Here is a 15,930-nt window from a genome sequence, read left to right as displayed (position 1 = left end):
TAAATTCTATGGCGGATGTTTTGACTTCATAGAGTGATAAGCGTCTAGATTAAAGCAGTTACTCAATTTACGGCGATTTATAAACTCTCTGCAAAGAAATTGAATGTTTGATCGATATCTTTATTCTAAAGAAAATTGTGTCTTTATCCATGATAGGACACAAGGGTAGAGTATTGTTTGTTGGAACATTAGACACGCCTAGGGAGAAAAGTTTTCCAAGGGTGGAAAAGCTGTCCTTGAAAAACTTATGTCATTCCATGCACTAAAAACCGTTGTTCCGGTCGTGATTTCTTGTATTGCGAGGATAAACATCCGCAAGGTGACATTCTACTGTGCGTGGAAAAAGGACTGAAATTATTTTATTTTTAATAGCATTTTTAAAGCTCAAGCTAATTAGGACGATTGTTCCTCCAAATTAGAACGAATTCTTATGGCTCTATTATCTCAAAATAATCTACCTTATAATTTCTCTAGGGGCTGCATCGAGCCGTGATATTAATACCCGCTGCTCGAGCGCATAATCTATTCAATTAAACACTCGTTTCAGTGTCACGTTTCAACACGATCACGGCTTGCCTAGATCGTCCAGTACGATCGCAATCGCACCGATCCGGAGGAAGCGTTCACTTGGTGGCAAAAACAGCTCACAACCATCTCACCACCAGACACCCAACTTCCTGAGTAGTAACGCCTAGTGCTCGCGTGCATACGCAATAGCCCAGCGCAATACAATTGATCGTGAGGCGTGTGGTGGGAGCGTTGTGAGATTTCATACGACAGCTCTGATGCTAGTTGAGCCGTGGTTGATTAAAAATAAAACAAAAACTGACCCCCTCACAGCGCTCTTCAACCCTCCCCCGCATTCAATTCCAACCCCAAGCGTTCGTATGCGCCGTTTCCGTCCGAGCGAATTAAACAAGCTACCCTTACCTTCCCTAATGTTTGCTCTCTAAACATCTCTCGCCACGCACGCACACAGACGCAGAACGCAAACAAATTGCGCGGCTTTCTCGGTTGTGCGAGATAGAGAATTGCGCGGTTTTTCTTCTTCTTTCGTTTGGTGCATCAGTGTCGGCGGACAACCTCATCAGCAGCACGCTTAGAAGCTTGCCGACGCGAGCTTGAGTTAGTATTACTTGTGGATTTCGTGCAGCAAGCAAGCCTCGCAAAGTTCCTCATCATGGTGAGTGCGTGTATCGGTGATACGGTTCAAAGAGGTGTTTGGAGTTCGTCTTGCAACAATTTCAGTTTTTTTCCCCCTCCCCGTGTTGCATTTCATTTTCCATCAGCCGATCCATATTAGCAGCTAGTTGTTGTGTGTAATACTGCTACAAACAAATGTGTGTAATAAGGTGTGAAACTGTCGGAGGTCTTACTATGCCGTGTGCTAGGTAATGTTGGGTAAAGCGGCTTTCCATACGTGCCAACAGGTCTACGCAACACGGTTGCGTAATACGGCAGGTAGTGCATTTTCTTCCCAGTCGAAAAAAAAAAAACGCCCCCTATAATCGGCCAGCTTAACCTTCCGATCTTAGTAGTTGGAAACCCTGAACCTGAAGGAATTTCGGCAAGGTGTCATTTATGTTGAGCGGATCGCCGACATTAACCTTAAGCAGTACCGAACGTTAAGCGGTAATGGTTACCGAGAATTGGACGGTTTGTTTGTCGATTGGTACCGAAACGCCACCAGTGGATGGTCTAAAAATAAGTCGACCGATTTCAAGGCATATACTGTTGACCTCCACCACTGAGTAACAGCGAGAATAGACAGCATTGGTTTCCTGCGGGGCGTGTTTCCGTTCACAATGCTGCTTGCTGGCTGCCAAGAAAATGGCCCCGGTGGCAATGAAAAGTGAAATTTTAATGTGCGGTATTCATTATCATAGCGACAGATGCGCGGAACGGAAGCAAATCACCGTCGAATCCTTTTGTTTGGTACTGCCAGTGAATTATAGCAGGTGGACGGTCTGTCTTATTGGATGGGATTGACTATTTTTGTAACTGTTGGCTGTTGAAAAATGCAGCTTGGCCTTAATGATACATGAAATAGAGCTAGGTGTGGCTGGTACGGGATCACCATTCGGTACAATGTCGTGGGGAAAAATTGAACCCATTAGATGCCCCCGTTAGATCACTTCCTTTTTGCTTGAATTTTTAATGATCGTTAGAAAGACTTTCGTTAGTTTATCTCCTTAAGTTTGGCTAGATTCTCCAAATTCTTGTATTATCCACTCTCATATTGTGTTGGTTTTGTGCTGTTCGATTTCCTCCATTCCCTTTGTACGCCTGTCCGCTGGTCAGTTATTTATGTGCCACCAGATGGCGCTGGAGCAAGAATCCAAGGCAAAGGAGAAAGCAAACACGTCCGCTCCAACATCCGGCGGCAGCTCACCGGCGGTGCAGGTACCGAACGCTGGTGGCAGCTCGGTTGGCCACGTAAGTTACACCCAGCCGGTTGGCCGTGTACATCTTCCCACTGAATGGTGTTGTACCACGCTTGCTATTTTTTCTGTGCTTTCTTTCCTACCCCTACCTTCTAACCATGATCGAGCGCGCTCTTGGTGCACTTAAAACAAAACCCAAAACAAAAAATCACATCAGAGCAGGACTCTCAATCTCTATCTTCGCATCATGGCTGTTTCGTACTTGGAACTAATCCACTGCACAAGAAAAAAAAAACACTTCTAAATGTTGCTAATTTTCTGGAGGTTTAAACCCCACATTGAGTGATCGCATTCTTTTCCGCTGACTATACAGATGCGCGACGCGAACGTTCCGATTATTTGGGTTCTGGGTGGACCCGGCTGCGGCAAGGGTACGCAGTGTGAGAAGATTGTGGCGAAGTACAACTTCTCGCACTTTAGTACTGGTGATCTGTTGCGCGATGAGGTCGCATCCGGTTCGGAGAAGGGCAAGGAGCTGCAGGATATGATGAAGCAGGGTATTCTGGTGCCGAATGAGACCGTGCTGAAGCTGCTGGAGGCGGCCATGGTAAAGGCACTGAATGGTACCGTTGGATATCTGATTGATGGGTAAGTAGCATTGGCTATATTCTTAGTAACTAAAGGAGACCAGAAAAGGTTATCAAGAAGGTGTCCGTACTCTACAATAGCTATCCACGTGAACCTGCCCAGGGACCAGAGTTCGAGAAGTTTATCGCTCCGGTAGACATCATCCTGTACTTCGAGTGCTCGAACGTAAGTACTAACTATCATCGCTAGAGCCTGCTTAGTCTTTGTGCACCAAAAAAGCTGTCGTTATTATCCAGAAGATGGCGGCATCGTGCACATACTGCACGTAGTTGTCCATGTACGGATCAAGAATATACTTCATCTTGTAGTGTACACCTTGCAGTTGTTTTTCCACAATAGAACAAAAACACACGATCCGATAGCGAGGCAGATTGAGGTTGCGTAGTCGATCCTTGACTGCTTTCGCAATCGATTGACTCATTTCCAGATTTTTGTCCGGCTCGTATACCCACTTCAGTAGATCACCGTCCTCATTACGTGTAAGAAACTGCTGCTTCACTACGCGAGCAATCATAGCTTTAATCTTGCGGATGCTGTAGTTGGGTACAAATATTTCATCCTCGAGCTCTTCCCGGTTGATCAAACTGTTGAGATCCTTTGAGACGTCCTTGTACTTGTTTTTGCGATTGCCTAGTGCAGCTGTTAGTGTGTCCGAAAAGCGCATTGGCGCTTGCTTGTTGTTTGGTTGACCCCTGGAGTGGAAATTTTGTTTTTGTAAAGGCGATTTCCTATTGTTTTATGCTATCCTGAAGAACTTACTGTTTGGATCCTATTTTCATTCCGCCCCAAGTAGACATCGTTTGAGGTGTGTGCGAAACAGGAGCTTATCTAACGCCTTGCAACTTTTCGTGCATATACCAAAAACGATACTAACACTGCACATGTACCTGGTCGCAACGGAAGCTTCACGCCACACCTTCAAGGACCTTACCGTTTCGATCGATCGAAAAACTGTTAAAAAAGCGAAAACATTTCAATTAACGTCCTGACAGCTGGATGTCGATGTTTGAAAGGAGCGAAAGGATGTGCTTTTTGAAGCTGTTCGGTGTTCGGTTGTGGAACGTGTTTCAGAAACAAAATAAAAAAGCTCTTAAGCGGATTTTCCCCCCATACAAAATACATTGTTAGGAAACGATTGTTTTGACACACTTTTGGTATGTTTTATTCTGACAGGAAACGTTGGTAGCACGTATCATGAAGCGAGCAGCCGAGTCGGCCACCGTTCGTGCGGATGATAACGAGGACACTCTAAAGACTCGCATTGCCACTTTCCGCGAGAACACGGAAAAGATTCTGGTTCAGTATCCAACGCAGCTGAGAAGGGTAAGTAACTACGTACCGAAGATTGCATACTTTCAGGCATTTGCGATAGTTTTTAGAGACTGAGCAAAATCCACTAAATATATGCAATCCAGTTCGTCATTTCTTCTGTTAAAGTACCATGTTGATAGCTTCGAGAGACTAAAACTCATCTTCCTTTTGCTTTCCGGACAGATTAATGCCGAACGCGCTCCGGAAGAAATCTTTGCCGATGTGGAGAAAGCCATCGATGAACTGCTAGTCCTAAAGGGCAAGAAGTAAAGCAGCTGCCGCACGGCCCAAGGGCAAGGTTACGTCCGCTTTATCAGCGCATGCAATCCAGCATCCCAAGCACAATCATTCGTCTGTTCACGTGCGACACGCTTTTTCGTTACGGCGTGCACACATCACACCGGTGAGCCGCACAATGCACAATAAAAAATTGCCGTATCTCGAACCGTATCAGGCAGTTGCATCCGGGGCGAGATAGTGTGTAAGGGGCAGAAAACAAAATACGCTTATCAATTTCAATAATAGCTGTAAGATGGTAGACAAAATTAGCGAATGTGTGCGTGTTTGAGATTGGACAGAATTCGGCAACGGAGTGAATTAGTGGTCCAATCAGTGGTGTTGATTTTCCTTTTTTTTTTATTAGTATAGCGCAAGCAATCAATCGATGTTTTTGTCGTCGTTTTGTCAATAGAAACCCGAATAAGCCATCAGGCACTGTTGGATGTTCTGCGAATATGTTTAGCGCTCTAGCTAGCTCAAGCCAAAGAATGCATGTTTTACCGTGTTGTCGATTGTTTTGTGTTGTGTTGTCGCTTACAAGCGCACGGGAACAAGTGTTCTAATAAATAAGATTCTATAAAGCAACGGCCGAGTTCTATCTATAGTGTTGTTGTTCGTCGGGAGGGAGCTTTTCTGTTGTTAGGACGTTTGACGAAGCATTTCCGTTTCAGCTTTGGCGGATAGAGAGCTGGCCCTGAGGTGTGCAGCTCGCAGATGTATGGCAATGATCGGATGCAGCTGTAAACTTTCCAGGATCCTTCATCGGTTAGGGCCACACAGCTGGGCGGTTGCCGATTGCGGCTGGAGGAGTAAGAATTTTAGTACACAGAAACAGTACACAACAATTACTATACTTACTCCGGATGTCCTGGAGCCCACGCTCGAAAGCTGAAGCTATCCAAGCGTTCTTCGGCTGAGGTGAAAAATCGATTCTTTAACGTCTCGTTCAATCCCACATAGTACAGAGGTTCAACTGTTGTTTCGTTGGTAGAGTTTGCCGTTGTATAGTTTCCGGTCGGTAAGTAAGTTGCAATATACTTAGACAAGTGGAACGTTCTAGCATCACTAGCAATGTGTGCCAGACTGCCACCAGCAGTGATACAGGAGTTGTACGCGTTGGAGTAATTCTGTCTAGTATCCGAAAAAATAAACATCCCAATCGAAGGTATGCAGGTGGCGTTTGCTGAAGCTACAAGAACCAAGACCAAGAGCTCGAGCCATTGTGGAATATGTTTTAATTCTTCAAAAAATACTTACGCAGTAATCTCGCATACAGCGTGTAGTAATCAAATCGCGTATCATTAACAACCGTCGAAAGGTTACGATACTCTGGACAATCGAGCACATGGCAGTTGTAAAAATCGTCGAACCCGAACGAATTGTACGCAACACGCGGTGGCTGTGGTTTCCATGGTGGCACGGTGGATTTATTCTGCTCACGTTCCTTCACCAAATCAAACCAATTGCTGCTGTTACGATCCAGCGGTGCAAAGTTGAACGCCAAACCCTGCTTGTCGCGTGCAAAATCAGCACATTCACGTACCGTTTTCACATTCTTCAGACCGATCACGGTGCGATTGGAACGTTGACAGTGTCGCAGTGGATAAAAACGATGAACTATCTTACGAGTGGCTATTTCACAGCTTCGCAAGCTAGCGCCCTCTGGTAGAAAGTGCAAGAAAGCAAGTGCTGCTAGTACAACTGTCAAATGCATAGTGGTGAGTAGCGTTGATACACACTGGAAGCAGTAAAGCTGTTATAGTTAGTGCCGACATTGAGTAGATGATTTGCTGACATACTTTGGTAGACAGTGATGGACGTTTCTATAGACTTGGCTGTCATCATTAGCGTGTCACCCGTCGGTGAGGCAGCAAAAGCGCTTGTACACTGGGGGGTCTTTTATTCAGCGATTTTATTACTGCATTAGATTCATCGTGGCAGAGTGTTCCTAGGGGAGGGTCATTCGAGAACGAGTTATACTCGATTCGTTTCTGTTTTGTTTAAACATACACACATACATAGCAATAGGTGACCTTTTTTATCTTGCATTGGTACACATGGGACTAGGACAAAATTAATCTACACACTCGGAGTCGATGGGATCGATCTTAAAATAAGGATGAAGCTAACCGATGTACTCGATCCGTTTTATGAGACACTCTCTAGTTACGGTTTTGCTAGTGACATTTGGTATAGTTTGTGATCGGTTTTGTACTCAAGTTGTTTTGTGTTTCTGTGTATCCTTGGACAGTGACAGTGACTAGGGATTGATTGATATAAAACATCTTCAATAGAAAAAAGTAACGTCACAAGAGGTGCTAGGCTTAATCTCCAAGGGCAGACAGATCGCTCTTGGTGTTTTTATAGTCGCTACAGTTTGATCACTGAGATTAACGCTACACTCATTTCGTCTTGTTGTGCCTTGCTCTTCTTCAAGGGGTTATATCTTGTTTCCTTTTTTCTTCATAACCTCTTTAATTGCTAGTTTCTAATGCTACTGCTATTACTACTGCTGCCACTATCGTTCTTCGTTCCATATCTTCATCAGCTAAAGCGAATTATCTTCATTCAAGAACGACGTCGAAGAAAATTTGTTAACAAACATACACACATACAAGTGGGAAGCAGTATTCCCACACGCAATCGTTCTTCGTAAACGCGATAGTTTCGTGTTCTACACTGGTTTTCCCTCTTACAGAAAAAAGGGAGATCTCCACATCAGTTGTTTTTTTTTATTATGTGACTGTATGCTAAGAAGGTTTGGTTTTTTGTTTCTCTCTAATACACATCAAATTGTCCGTATCCTAAATGGATGATTTCAGATTTAATGTTAAGATTGGATTTTAGCATTTTGTTTTGCAGTTACATTTTGTTTTGCTGTTGTTTTCGTTCACTCTTGCTGTGTATATTTGGTTTTTATCACTTAGGCAAAGTGTCTCAACTTTACGCTTAACACTAAGACATATCGATCTTGTTATGAAGCGCAAAAACAACAAGTACAATACATCATACTAATGAGTCGATGCGTCGATTTAATCACATTGAATGAATGCTGCTAGTGTAAACCCAATTTTCCATTCACTTTGCTTGCTTTATCTTGCCTTCATTCTTTACAATTTTGTTTCTTTATTGCCAATTTGGTTGTTTTTTTATTAACCGAGATGTTTTGTTTGTTTTGTGGTTTGTTTCCATTGAAAACTGGTGTTTCATTTCGTTTATACTTTATTTAAAACAAAGCATTTTTTCTTAAACAATGGTATATTATTCAACGAAAATATATCTTCCTAATTTGGGAATTAGGTTAAAAATACAGCAGTAAATAATTCTCTTACAAGGTCTGTGCAATTGATCCGTGCCTACGATCGTCTTCGATTAATGTAATAAGATATGTTGTTTCCAAGTTTCGTTACGTAAAATTACTAATGCGTTGTGATAAAAGTAAAGAAAATAGTGTGTGCGTTGCTGGTTGGAGAAACGAGCCAGCGTATCATAAACGCGTCGCCATGTTGCGGTGTTTACTTATTATCGGTGGAATGCATTACTCACACACAGAGCACCGTGTGCAATATCATTTGAGTAAGTTAAAAAGCCTCTTTTTGTACTAAAAAATATCTAATAATATCTGCATAAATATTGTATTCAACAGAAATGTGATCATTTAAAACCTAACGAATGAATGCTTTGTACTTAAGTACTACTAGGTGATGGATAGAGAGGGATAGAAATGACTAAAGTAGGTATATATCAGTATCTGGCAGTCTTTTAAATCTTCGTTTCACAAGATCTTCTTTCCAATAAACACACCGGTCAACTCATCTCTTCGGGTCAACCATCTAAAGCAATGCAAATGTAACAAAGTTTTCGGAGGTGCCAACAAGCGTTTTTTTTTTAGTAAATCTGCTCCAAACAAGAGTAAATTATGTGTTTTGACTAGTGAATTGATTTAGCTAACGATACACAACAAAACATTTCTCAAACCTGAACATAAAAATCTTTGGTTTCGACTAGAAATGGCGTGAATTATAGTGGAAATTCTAACAATAATTTATCTTCCTCTTTATAGTCATTTCCAAATTTCACTGCGGTTTGTCTTCAACTTTAAAGCTTACCCTATACACTACGCGATTATCAAAGAAGGTGGTGCTAGTCCTGGGAGACGCTGTCACTCCTTAGGAGCCATTCTCCAGCAGTGCATCCTTTTCGTCCTCGCCAAAGTGGTTCGAGCTAGAGTTGGTACTGTTCTTGCCCTCCAGCAACGGTGTTTGTGCGTCACTGTCGTCCACCGGCGTTGCCTCACCTCCATTGAACAGCGTCGACGACCTAACACTCGATTGCGCCGTTTTGCTGACAGTCGTTTCGATGGTAGAGCTAGTGCTGCTCGTACTGGAGATGGTGGTCATTTTCTCCGATACGACCGTTAACGTGCTGCTTGCTTGCTGTTTGGTGGTGGTGCTCTCCTGTACCGCTGTTGTCGTACTACTGTTGGACGCTTTCATCTCTACGTACTCCTGATTGAGCCGCACACTGTTTGGGCTGGTGGTGCTGGAGGACATCGAGTGTAGTTGATGGGCAGGTGAAGATCCGTCGGTGGTTGGTGGGGCCAGTGCTGGTGGGCTTTCCTTCGATTCGTCCACCTCCTGGACCGTCTCCATGGCTGTTACATTCTGCAGGATAGGTGATGCCGTTGGCCCTGCTGGTCGGGGGATCTTCCCCTGCAGGTAGTACGTCATCAGCTGTCCCTTACCCTTGACAGCTACTAGCCCACGCTGTTCGAACGTGTACCCGAACGTTTGCAAAATCTGACACGTTTCTTCCGTCACCTGGATTGCACCAGCCTTTCCAGTACTTTCCATCCGGGACGCAACGTTCACCGTGTTGCCCCAGATATCGTAGTGCGGCTTGCGGGCACCAATCACGCCCGCCGTAATAGGTCCATGATTAACGCCCATCTTCAGTACGAAATGATTGAACGACTGCTCATTGATGCCCTGCAGCGCTTTCTTCAGCTCGAGCGCAAACTCCACCAGCAGCGCCAGATGTGCCCACCGGACTGAGACGGGATCTTCCGGCTTGACGATACGGGACGGGTTTAGGCCACTCGCCGCCATGTACGTGGATCCGATTGTCTTGATTTTGATGATGTCCTGGAACTGTGGCAACTCCAGCAGCTGGAAGTGTGCGAAAACATTCAGCATGCGCGTACAATGTACTTTTGAATGGATTCAACATCAACCTACCGCATCGAAGTCGGAAATGACCTCGTTGAGAAAGCGCAAACACTCCAGCCCCTGGTTGTTGACCGTTTCCTCCGAGTAAAAGTCGGAAAAGTTGGGCATGCTGGCGAAAAGGACGCCCACCTCGGCGTAGCTCTGCGAGTATAGGTCATCGTGCGACCGTTTCCGATTGCCCATAAAGTGTTCGGCAACGTGCATCGGCAGTACGTTGTAGACGAGCGCCTCGTTCCGGCGCCGCATGTCACTTGCCTTTTCCTTCTGATCGATCACCTCCGTCTTCCACATGAATATTACACGATCTACTTTATCGATCTAAGGCGTTCCGTGGTGGGCGCCGCGAAAAAACCGGAAAGAATAGAGAGAAAACAACCACCTTAATTAGTGAAACTCCGAGGGAGATTAATGCTTAGCTTGGGAAGGGCAAATCATTACGTGTCTGGCAAGGAAGGAAAGCGCTATCGTGACGGCCACCAGCAGCGCGGACAGTGTGTACCGTAGTGGAAAGCTGTGAAAGAGAACAGAAACAAAAGTCCCAATTAGTACTAACTACCACTGGCACGGGGGACATTAGATATTTGGGGTGGATACTGAAAAGGTATTTGTTTCGCGAATGACACACACACACCCACATATGAAAACCAAAATCTTTTTCCCCGGTTTTTTCTTCTATACATACACGTTCATAATGCCAAAGTCCTCGTTTCGGAATGCTTCGTCCAGGTGGAAGATATTCACGTAGCAATGGATCACTGTGCCACCAAGTTTTCCAAGGTTCGCCGAGATGGAAGAAATAGAATAAAACAATATCAGCAGATGTTGTTGGTCGTACGAGTCGAGATATCTATACGCTTGGTTGGTTATCTGGAACAGGTGGGCTAAGCGAGGGCACGGTGAACTCCACCGGAAGGAACAAGGAAAGCATGATGAGTCAAGAAGTTAAATAGGTTTTCTCATAGCTCACGACGATTAGCATGAGCCGGATTCCCCTTGGCCCGGGTTGAGGCACCCCATTGAAGGGTTAGTGTGGTCGTGAATAAGCTCCGGTCTGCTTCAGACCAACCAAACCGCCACAGAAAGTTGGCAGATAATCAAAGCGTAGGCTAGGCCGGTCCTGGTCCCGTAAAGCTATTACTTTTTAATTAGTTTGTGCTAATGATGGTCAGCAGAAATTATTCAGCACAAGTATAAATCCCTGTTTGCCTTTTCGCTACCACTTGGAGAATGCAAAAACCCGACGTCAATTGACGTCTACGTAGTGATGGAAGTAGAACACGGTGAAGGATTTTGCAAAGTAATTGCCACAAAGCAATCAAAGGAAGCATGTAAAACAAGACGCTGGAAGAGGACACAGAGTGTATATACCCGGGAACGTTAGAAGGGATTTCGAAGACGGATAGTTAGTCCCACCGGAAGCCGGAGGAACAGTGGGAGCGTTTCAATCTTGGAAGACATTTTACAGTTCACCACACAGGAACAATGGCAGGAACTGTTGAATATTGCAAAACTGGCACTGGGTTTCTTGGGTCTTGGGGGTTTCTCATTGCTTCGAAGGCACATCCCGTTCAATGCAGCCGATATTGCAAGGTTTCTCCTTCGGGCAGGAAATCGTCCAGAGTAGGATATGAATAAATTTAATCAAACTGCATATAACCACACCACCGCACCGCACAGACAATTGGTACGGTAGCTACCCGAGCGCACAGTGTACGACGATTTGTGGCAAATCGGTGCTTATGAGGCACTTGACGATTTTCCAATTCCGCCGAGAATCATGTCCTCACGTCCGGATGCTTAAAATGGCAACCAAATGACGTGTGTGAATGTGACCTGACAAACATCATCTTGCGGTTTCAGGAGAGCTGGGTTGGAGAAGGGAAGGGAGGAAAGCATAAGCTTGAGAAAAGGCTGTGTATTTACCGGTTATGATGATCATTAATAGAATTTTGCTGAGATGCGATAATTGCGTTATGATTGAGGTGGCAATTAGTATTAAAACGGTATAGTTACTGAAGTACGACGGGAATAGACACACGCTCGACGGTTCCATCTCGGTCGACGCGAACGATACGTTGGTAATGTTGAGGCTTAGCGGTGTCCGGTATGAGGATGCCAGCTGGACGAAAGTGGGTTTTTGGTTCCGGAATTAGTATGCATAGTGTGTCGAACGCGTCCAGCAGAACAAGAGCGAGGGAGGGAGAGAGAAATAGAACAAGAAAGTGATAGTGAGAAGTGATTTGAGCGTATGATCCATATGTGATGATAAGGATGGAATACAAAACTGGTAGCTTTGTGTTGAGTTCATCGAAAAGGGTTGTCGATCGTATAATTAGAATTAAATCTGTTGCTCAGAAGGATTACCGTTCGTTATAAAAGGCGAATTACCTTGCCCTTTGCTTTATGACTATAGTTATTTAAAAGTACAATTAGTAGACAGGTTCAATTTTTTGTGTCGTCCACGAATAGTAAATGGTTATGTCGTTCAAGCAAACACTGTTTTATATTCATTTTTGATAACGCTCTCTATTGTTTTTAAAATCAAAAAATGAAATGAATATTAAGCTGAATAAAAAAGGGCAAAAGGTTCAATAGTCTTCTAGGAATAGAATCGATTGCGCTGTGTTTTTAATGCCTCAGCCTAAAAGTATGCAATTATTTAGCTTATTTTGATTTTGGATTTTCTTTCGAGTGTAAGCAAACGTATTTGATGAACTTTTATCGTTGAAGAATTCTTCAATGGTTATATTGTGTGTAAACACTTATTGTTTTCAGTTTGGAATATTTTACATTCTTCAGAATCTTTGGGAAACACGAAGAGTAAAAAAAATGCAAACCTTCAGGTGTATGCTTTTTTGTATACTTCCTAGTAAATCTAAACTGTAGGAATTCAAAAATGATCGTACTAAAAACACGATCTTAAAACGATAAAAAACCTTGATACGTCTTTAGAGTGATGAGTTTATAAAGGAGTAATCGCATATTCAAAATATTTAAATATTCAGAAAAAATTGTAAAAACTGTCTATCTTGATTCTAACACCGATCCGATTTTAACTGATCGATAAACTTGGAATAATCCCCTGATACAAGTATCAGGACAACCAAAATCTCGGTAGATTTGTTAGATAAACAGTTTTAAATTCTAATCCCGTGGAGATCACTTTCTTCGTACCGTTTGCCAAAAAAACAAAAAAAAAGCCAAATACGCGTATATCGACCACCGGCGACACCACTGAACACCGGCGTGTTGGGTAAATATTAACTTCTCGTGCAAATGGTAAAGCACGCAAAGCCCGAATAGCCCGCTACTTACCATGTCGCTCACGTTCGAAACGCCCAGCAGCAGGACGATAATGATGGCCGTCGATTTCCGTAAGCTAGTGCTATCGTTGTATCGTTTGCTGTTTAGCGTGATGAATGCCGGTAGCATCTGTAAACGAAAGGAGGCAACAAAAAAAAAAAAGGTGTTAAAAAAGGGGTTTGTGTCACCCCTTCGGACGTGAATGTAAAGTGTGGAACAATGCAATAAAAGCGAAATCGCCCTATAATTCCCTGTGGTGTCGCTTTACAATGCTTAAGCTCTAGTCCGGGTGGGAAAATTCTATTACAGGATTACCAGCACCGCGTGCCACGAACAAGTGCGGTAGTGACTTATTTTGTATGCAAGTTTTTCTGACGGGTTTTGATCAGTTGCACAGAAACCGAACGAAAGAGCAGCAGTGTACAGGAACATAAAAGAAGGGCGAGCAAAGTGAAATAAATCACCATACTACAGTCATTCTCTGGTGTATTCATTCCATGTCAGCTGCTGTGAATGTGAATGAGAAGGATCTATCTGGGAAAAGCTCACAGGACGAGTGAGCAACGTGATGGTAGGTTGGGAGTGTTGGAAAAGTATTCTTTTTCCATCACACGACCGTTACGATTTGCATTTGAGTGAATTATTTTTCCATGTTTTTCATTCGTTTCGTTGGCGGCCAGCTGAACGTTTTGCAAGTAATATGCAAAGAATATCCCACGCGCATCACCATCCATGCCGGGTGATGATTTATATGTGCTCGTTTGGTGCAACGCTTTAGCTCGTTTACTGTAAACGTTGCTCAATTTTTACTGCGCTTTTCAAACACTCACGCACGCACACAACCACTCACAGGCACAGATGTTTGAATAGATAAATGGCGCAAGAAAAATTACACGCTGCACTGTATGCGATAGGAGCAAGCGCAGCCGGAGAAGAATTGAAAAAAAAAAAAAACGGAACGAATAATCATACTGTCCGCCGTTAAGGACAAAGGCTGTCAGTTTGTTCGTACCATGAAGGGAAACAGAGCGATCGAGGAAACTAAAAAAAAAAGTACATAGTGCACAAGGATGTGTAGCGCGAAAATGAGAACAAGTTACCCATGTCCGGCTGTCGGTTTTCCGTTTTGTACTACTATTTACTGTCAACAGTCGGGATGAGCACGGGTCCTATCGAATATAACCATGTTTTACACACGCAACGCTTTCCGCCACCACTTTTGTTCGTAGCAAATGATCGTTAAACGATTGTGTACCGCCGTTTGTTGCCGACGCTCGATGTGGTGTGAAATCGTTATTTATCGTTAGTAGCGTGTGTGTGTGTGTGCCTGTCTGGGTGGCTCTTTTATTCGATATCAATTTCTTGTGTCGTGTTTTTTTGTTGTTGCTTGTTCGAGATGTTCCCTTCTTAACGACTAAGCTGAGGTTAACCAGCTCGCGGATATCAAGCGTACCAGCGAACGACATATGGTAGCAGCACGTAGATATGGAGCATAACGCGAAAGCGATTGAAAGTTTACGACAGGAAAAGTTTTAAATCGTTCGATTTTATGAGACCAGCATTTTCCTTTCCAGCGCTTCGATTTCCTTTCTAGACGACAGTTCGGTCACTTTGATTTTAAATTAATGAGCATATTGGTGGAAGTTCCCACCGGACAGATTCCGAAACGGTAAGTGGAAGTTTGTAAAATAATCGCAATTCCGAGCAGGCAACGGAATGGCTGTTGTGGAAGTTGGGAACGATTTTTTAGTTTGCTTCAGTTCATTTTACTTGTTCATTATCATTTCATTCGAATTCGATGAAAAACTCATCAAAATTGTGAGGAAAATTTCAGTCCAAACATTTATTTAACATTTAATTGCAGCAATTCAGGCGCATTCTGTTATTTTTTCGACAGGAATTTTAAGGTGACAATTTTCATTTGCTACGCGACATCAATTAAGCTTTTGCCATTCATTCAATTTCTCACCTATTAAATCATACAAAACCCCCGAACCAGATACTTACCCCGGTTAGACTTTCCGCGACGGAGATGAACACCAGCACGAAAATAATCACTAGCGGCGGTATCACAATTTCAAAGTGCACCGCCGTCCTGCGAAAAACGAAACGAAAAATACAAGATGAACACAAGTACAGTCACAAAAGTCGTAAAAATATACCCCAGGTTTCGCAAAAAAAAAAACAAAACACCCTCAGTATGGGCCGGAAATGTTGGTTCCGCAGCTAATTAAAGTCGCTCCACAAAAAAGGAGGAAAAAGCGCGACAAATAAGTCGATTCGTGTGCCGGCAACGTACCTTGGAAGCACCAGCAGAGCGTACAGGATGGCAACGAGCTGCACGAGCAGGGCGGCCAGCAGTGGAACCGCACTGTGTGGCTCCCGGTACTCGTTGTAGGCCGTCTCGTGCGTTTTGTCGTTGAACGTGAGGAAAACGGTTGTATCCTTGCTGATTTCGCTGTGCCCGTCCCGGCTGACGAGCTCTTTGCGAAGGCGCATCTTGTAGTCCTCGGACGCTTGCTCGTCCTCCAGCACATCCGTTTTGTCGTCCGTGCCCGGTGTTGATGGTTCGTCACCAACGCCATTCGCTTCGCTGGCACCCTGCGGATGCGAAGAACGAAACCGAGAATTAATACCTCCGAGAGTTCGGGAGCCTACAAAGCCGTTCCACCGTTTGCTCGAAAACACGGCAACAAAGGGAAAAACGATGCAATACACCACCCCGGAGAGCATGGACAGAACGCGATTGTAGCCGTTCCGGGAAGATAACGCCTGTT

General features: G+C 43.9%; 4 protein-coding genes across 7 annotated transcripts in view; 2 read left to right on the top strand and 2 right to left on the bottom strand.

The window, feature by feature from the left end:
* Nucleotides 1-15,930, top strand: part of LOC126565597 (60S ribosomal protein L34) — a 364,763-nt gene that overhangs the window by 24,236 nt on the left and 324,597 nt on the right. The window lies entirely within an intron of this gene.
* LOC126565291 (adenylate kinase isoenzyme 1) lies at nucleotides 1,092-4,619 on the top strand. Of its 2 annotated transcripts, XM_050222454.1 has the most exons (6): nucleotides 1,095-1,183; nucleotides 2,302-2,436; nucleotides 2,758-3,032; nucleotides 3,113-3,197; nucleotides 4,206-4,355; nucleotides 4,527-4,619. In XM_050222454.1, exons 1-6 carry the CDS (start codon nucleotides 1,181-1,183, stop codon nucleotides 4,611-4,613), a joined length of 735 nt encoding a protein of 244 aa, XP_050078411.1. In that variant the 5' UTR covers nucleotides 1,095-1,180; the 3' UTR covers nucleotides 4,614-4,619. The 2 variants fall into 2 exon arrangements, with proteins under 2 accessions (XP_050078412.1, XP_050078411.1); XM_050222455.1 differs by lacking the exon at nucleotides 2,302-2,436 and having other exon boundaries at nucleotides 1,092-1,183.
* On the bottom strand, nucleotides 5,222-6,336 carry LOC126560473 (uncharacterized). Its single transcript, XM_050216431.1, has 3 exons — nucleotides 5,880-6,336; nucleotides 5,481-5,811; nucleotides 5,222-5,423 (listed from the first exon to the last, which is right to left on the bottom strand). Exons 1-3 carry the CDS (start codon nucleotides 6,334-6,336, stop codon nucleotides 5,222-5,224), a joined length of 990 nt encoding a protein of 329 aa, XP_050072388.1.
* LOC126563912 (adenylate cyclase type 3) overlaps nucleotides 8,739-15,930 on the bottom strand; it is a 29,789-nt gene continuing 22,597 nt past the window's right edge. The window contains exons 11-18 of the mRNA XM_050220705.1: nucleotides 15,453-15,754; nucleotides 15,161-15,248; nucleotides 13,166-13,282; nucleotides 11,774-11,969; nucleotides 10,533-10,605; nucleotides 10,289-10,361; nucleotides 9,860-10,168; nucleotides 8,739-9,790 (exon numbers count right to left, since the gene is read on the bottom strand). Coding sequence (XP_050076662.1) covers nucleotides 8,792-9,790; nucleotides 9,860-10,168; nucleotides 10,289-10,361; nucleotides 10,533-10,605; nucleotides 11,774-11,969; nucleotides 13,166-13,282; nucleotides 15,161-15,248; nucleotides 15,453-15,754 — 2,157 coding nt within the window. The 3' untranslated portion in view covers nucleotides 8,739-8,791. The remainder of the gene's footprint in view (nucleotides 9,791-9,859; nucleotides 10,169-10,288; nucleotides 10,362-10,532; nucleotides 10,606-11,773; nucleotides 11,970-13,165; nucleotides 13,283-15,160; nucleotides 15,249-15,452; nucleotides 15,755-15,930) is intronic.

This window comes from Anopheles maculipalpis, chromosome 3RL, assembly GCF_943734695.1.
Source record: "Anopheles maculipalpis chromosome 3RL, idAnoMacuDA_375_x, whole genome shotgun sequence".
NCBI lineage: Eukaryota > Metazoa > Arthropoda > Insecta > Diptera > Culicidae > Anopheles > Anopheles maculipalpis.
This window is presented reverse-complemented; position numbering and strand designations above follow the sequence as displayed.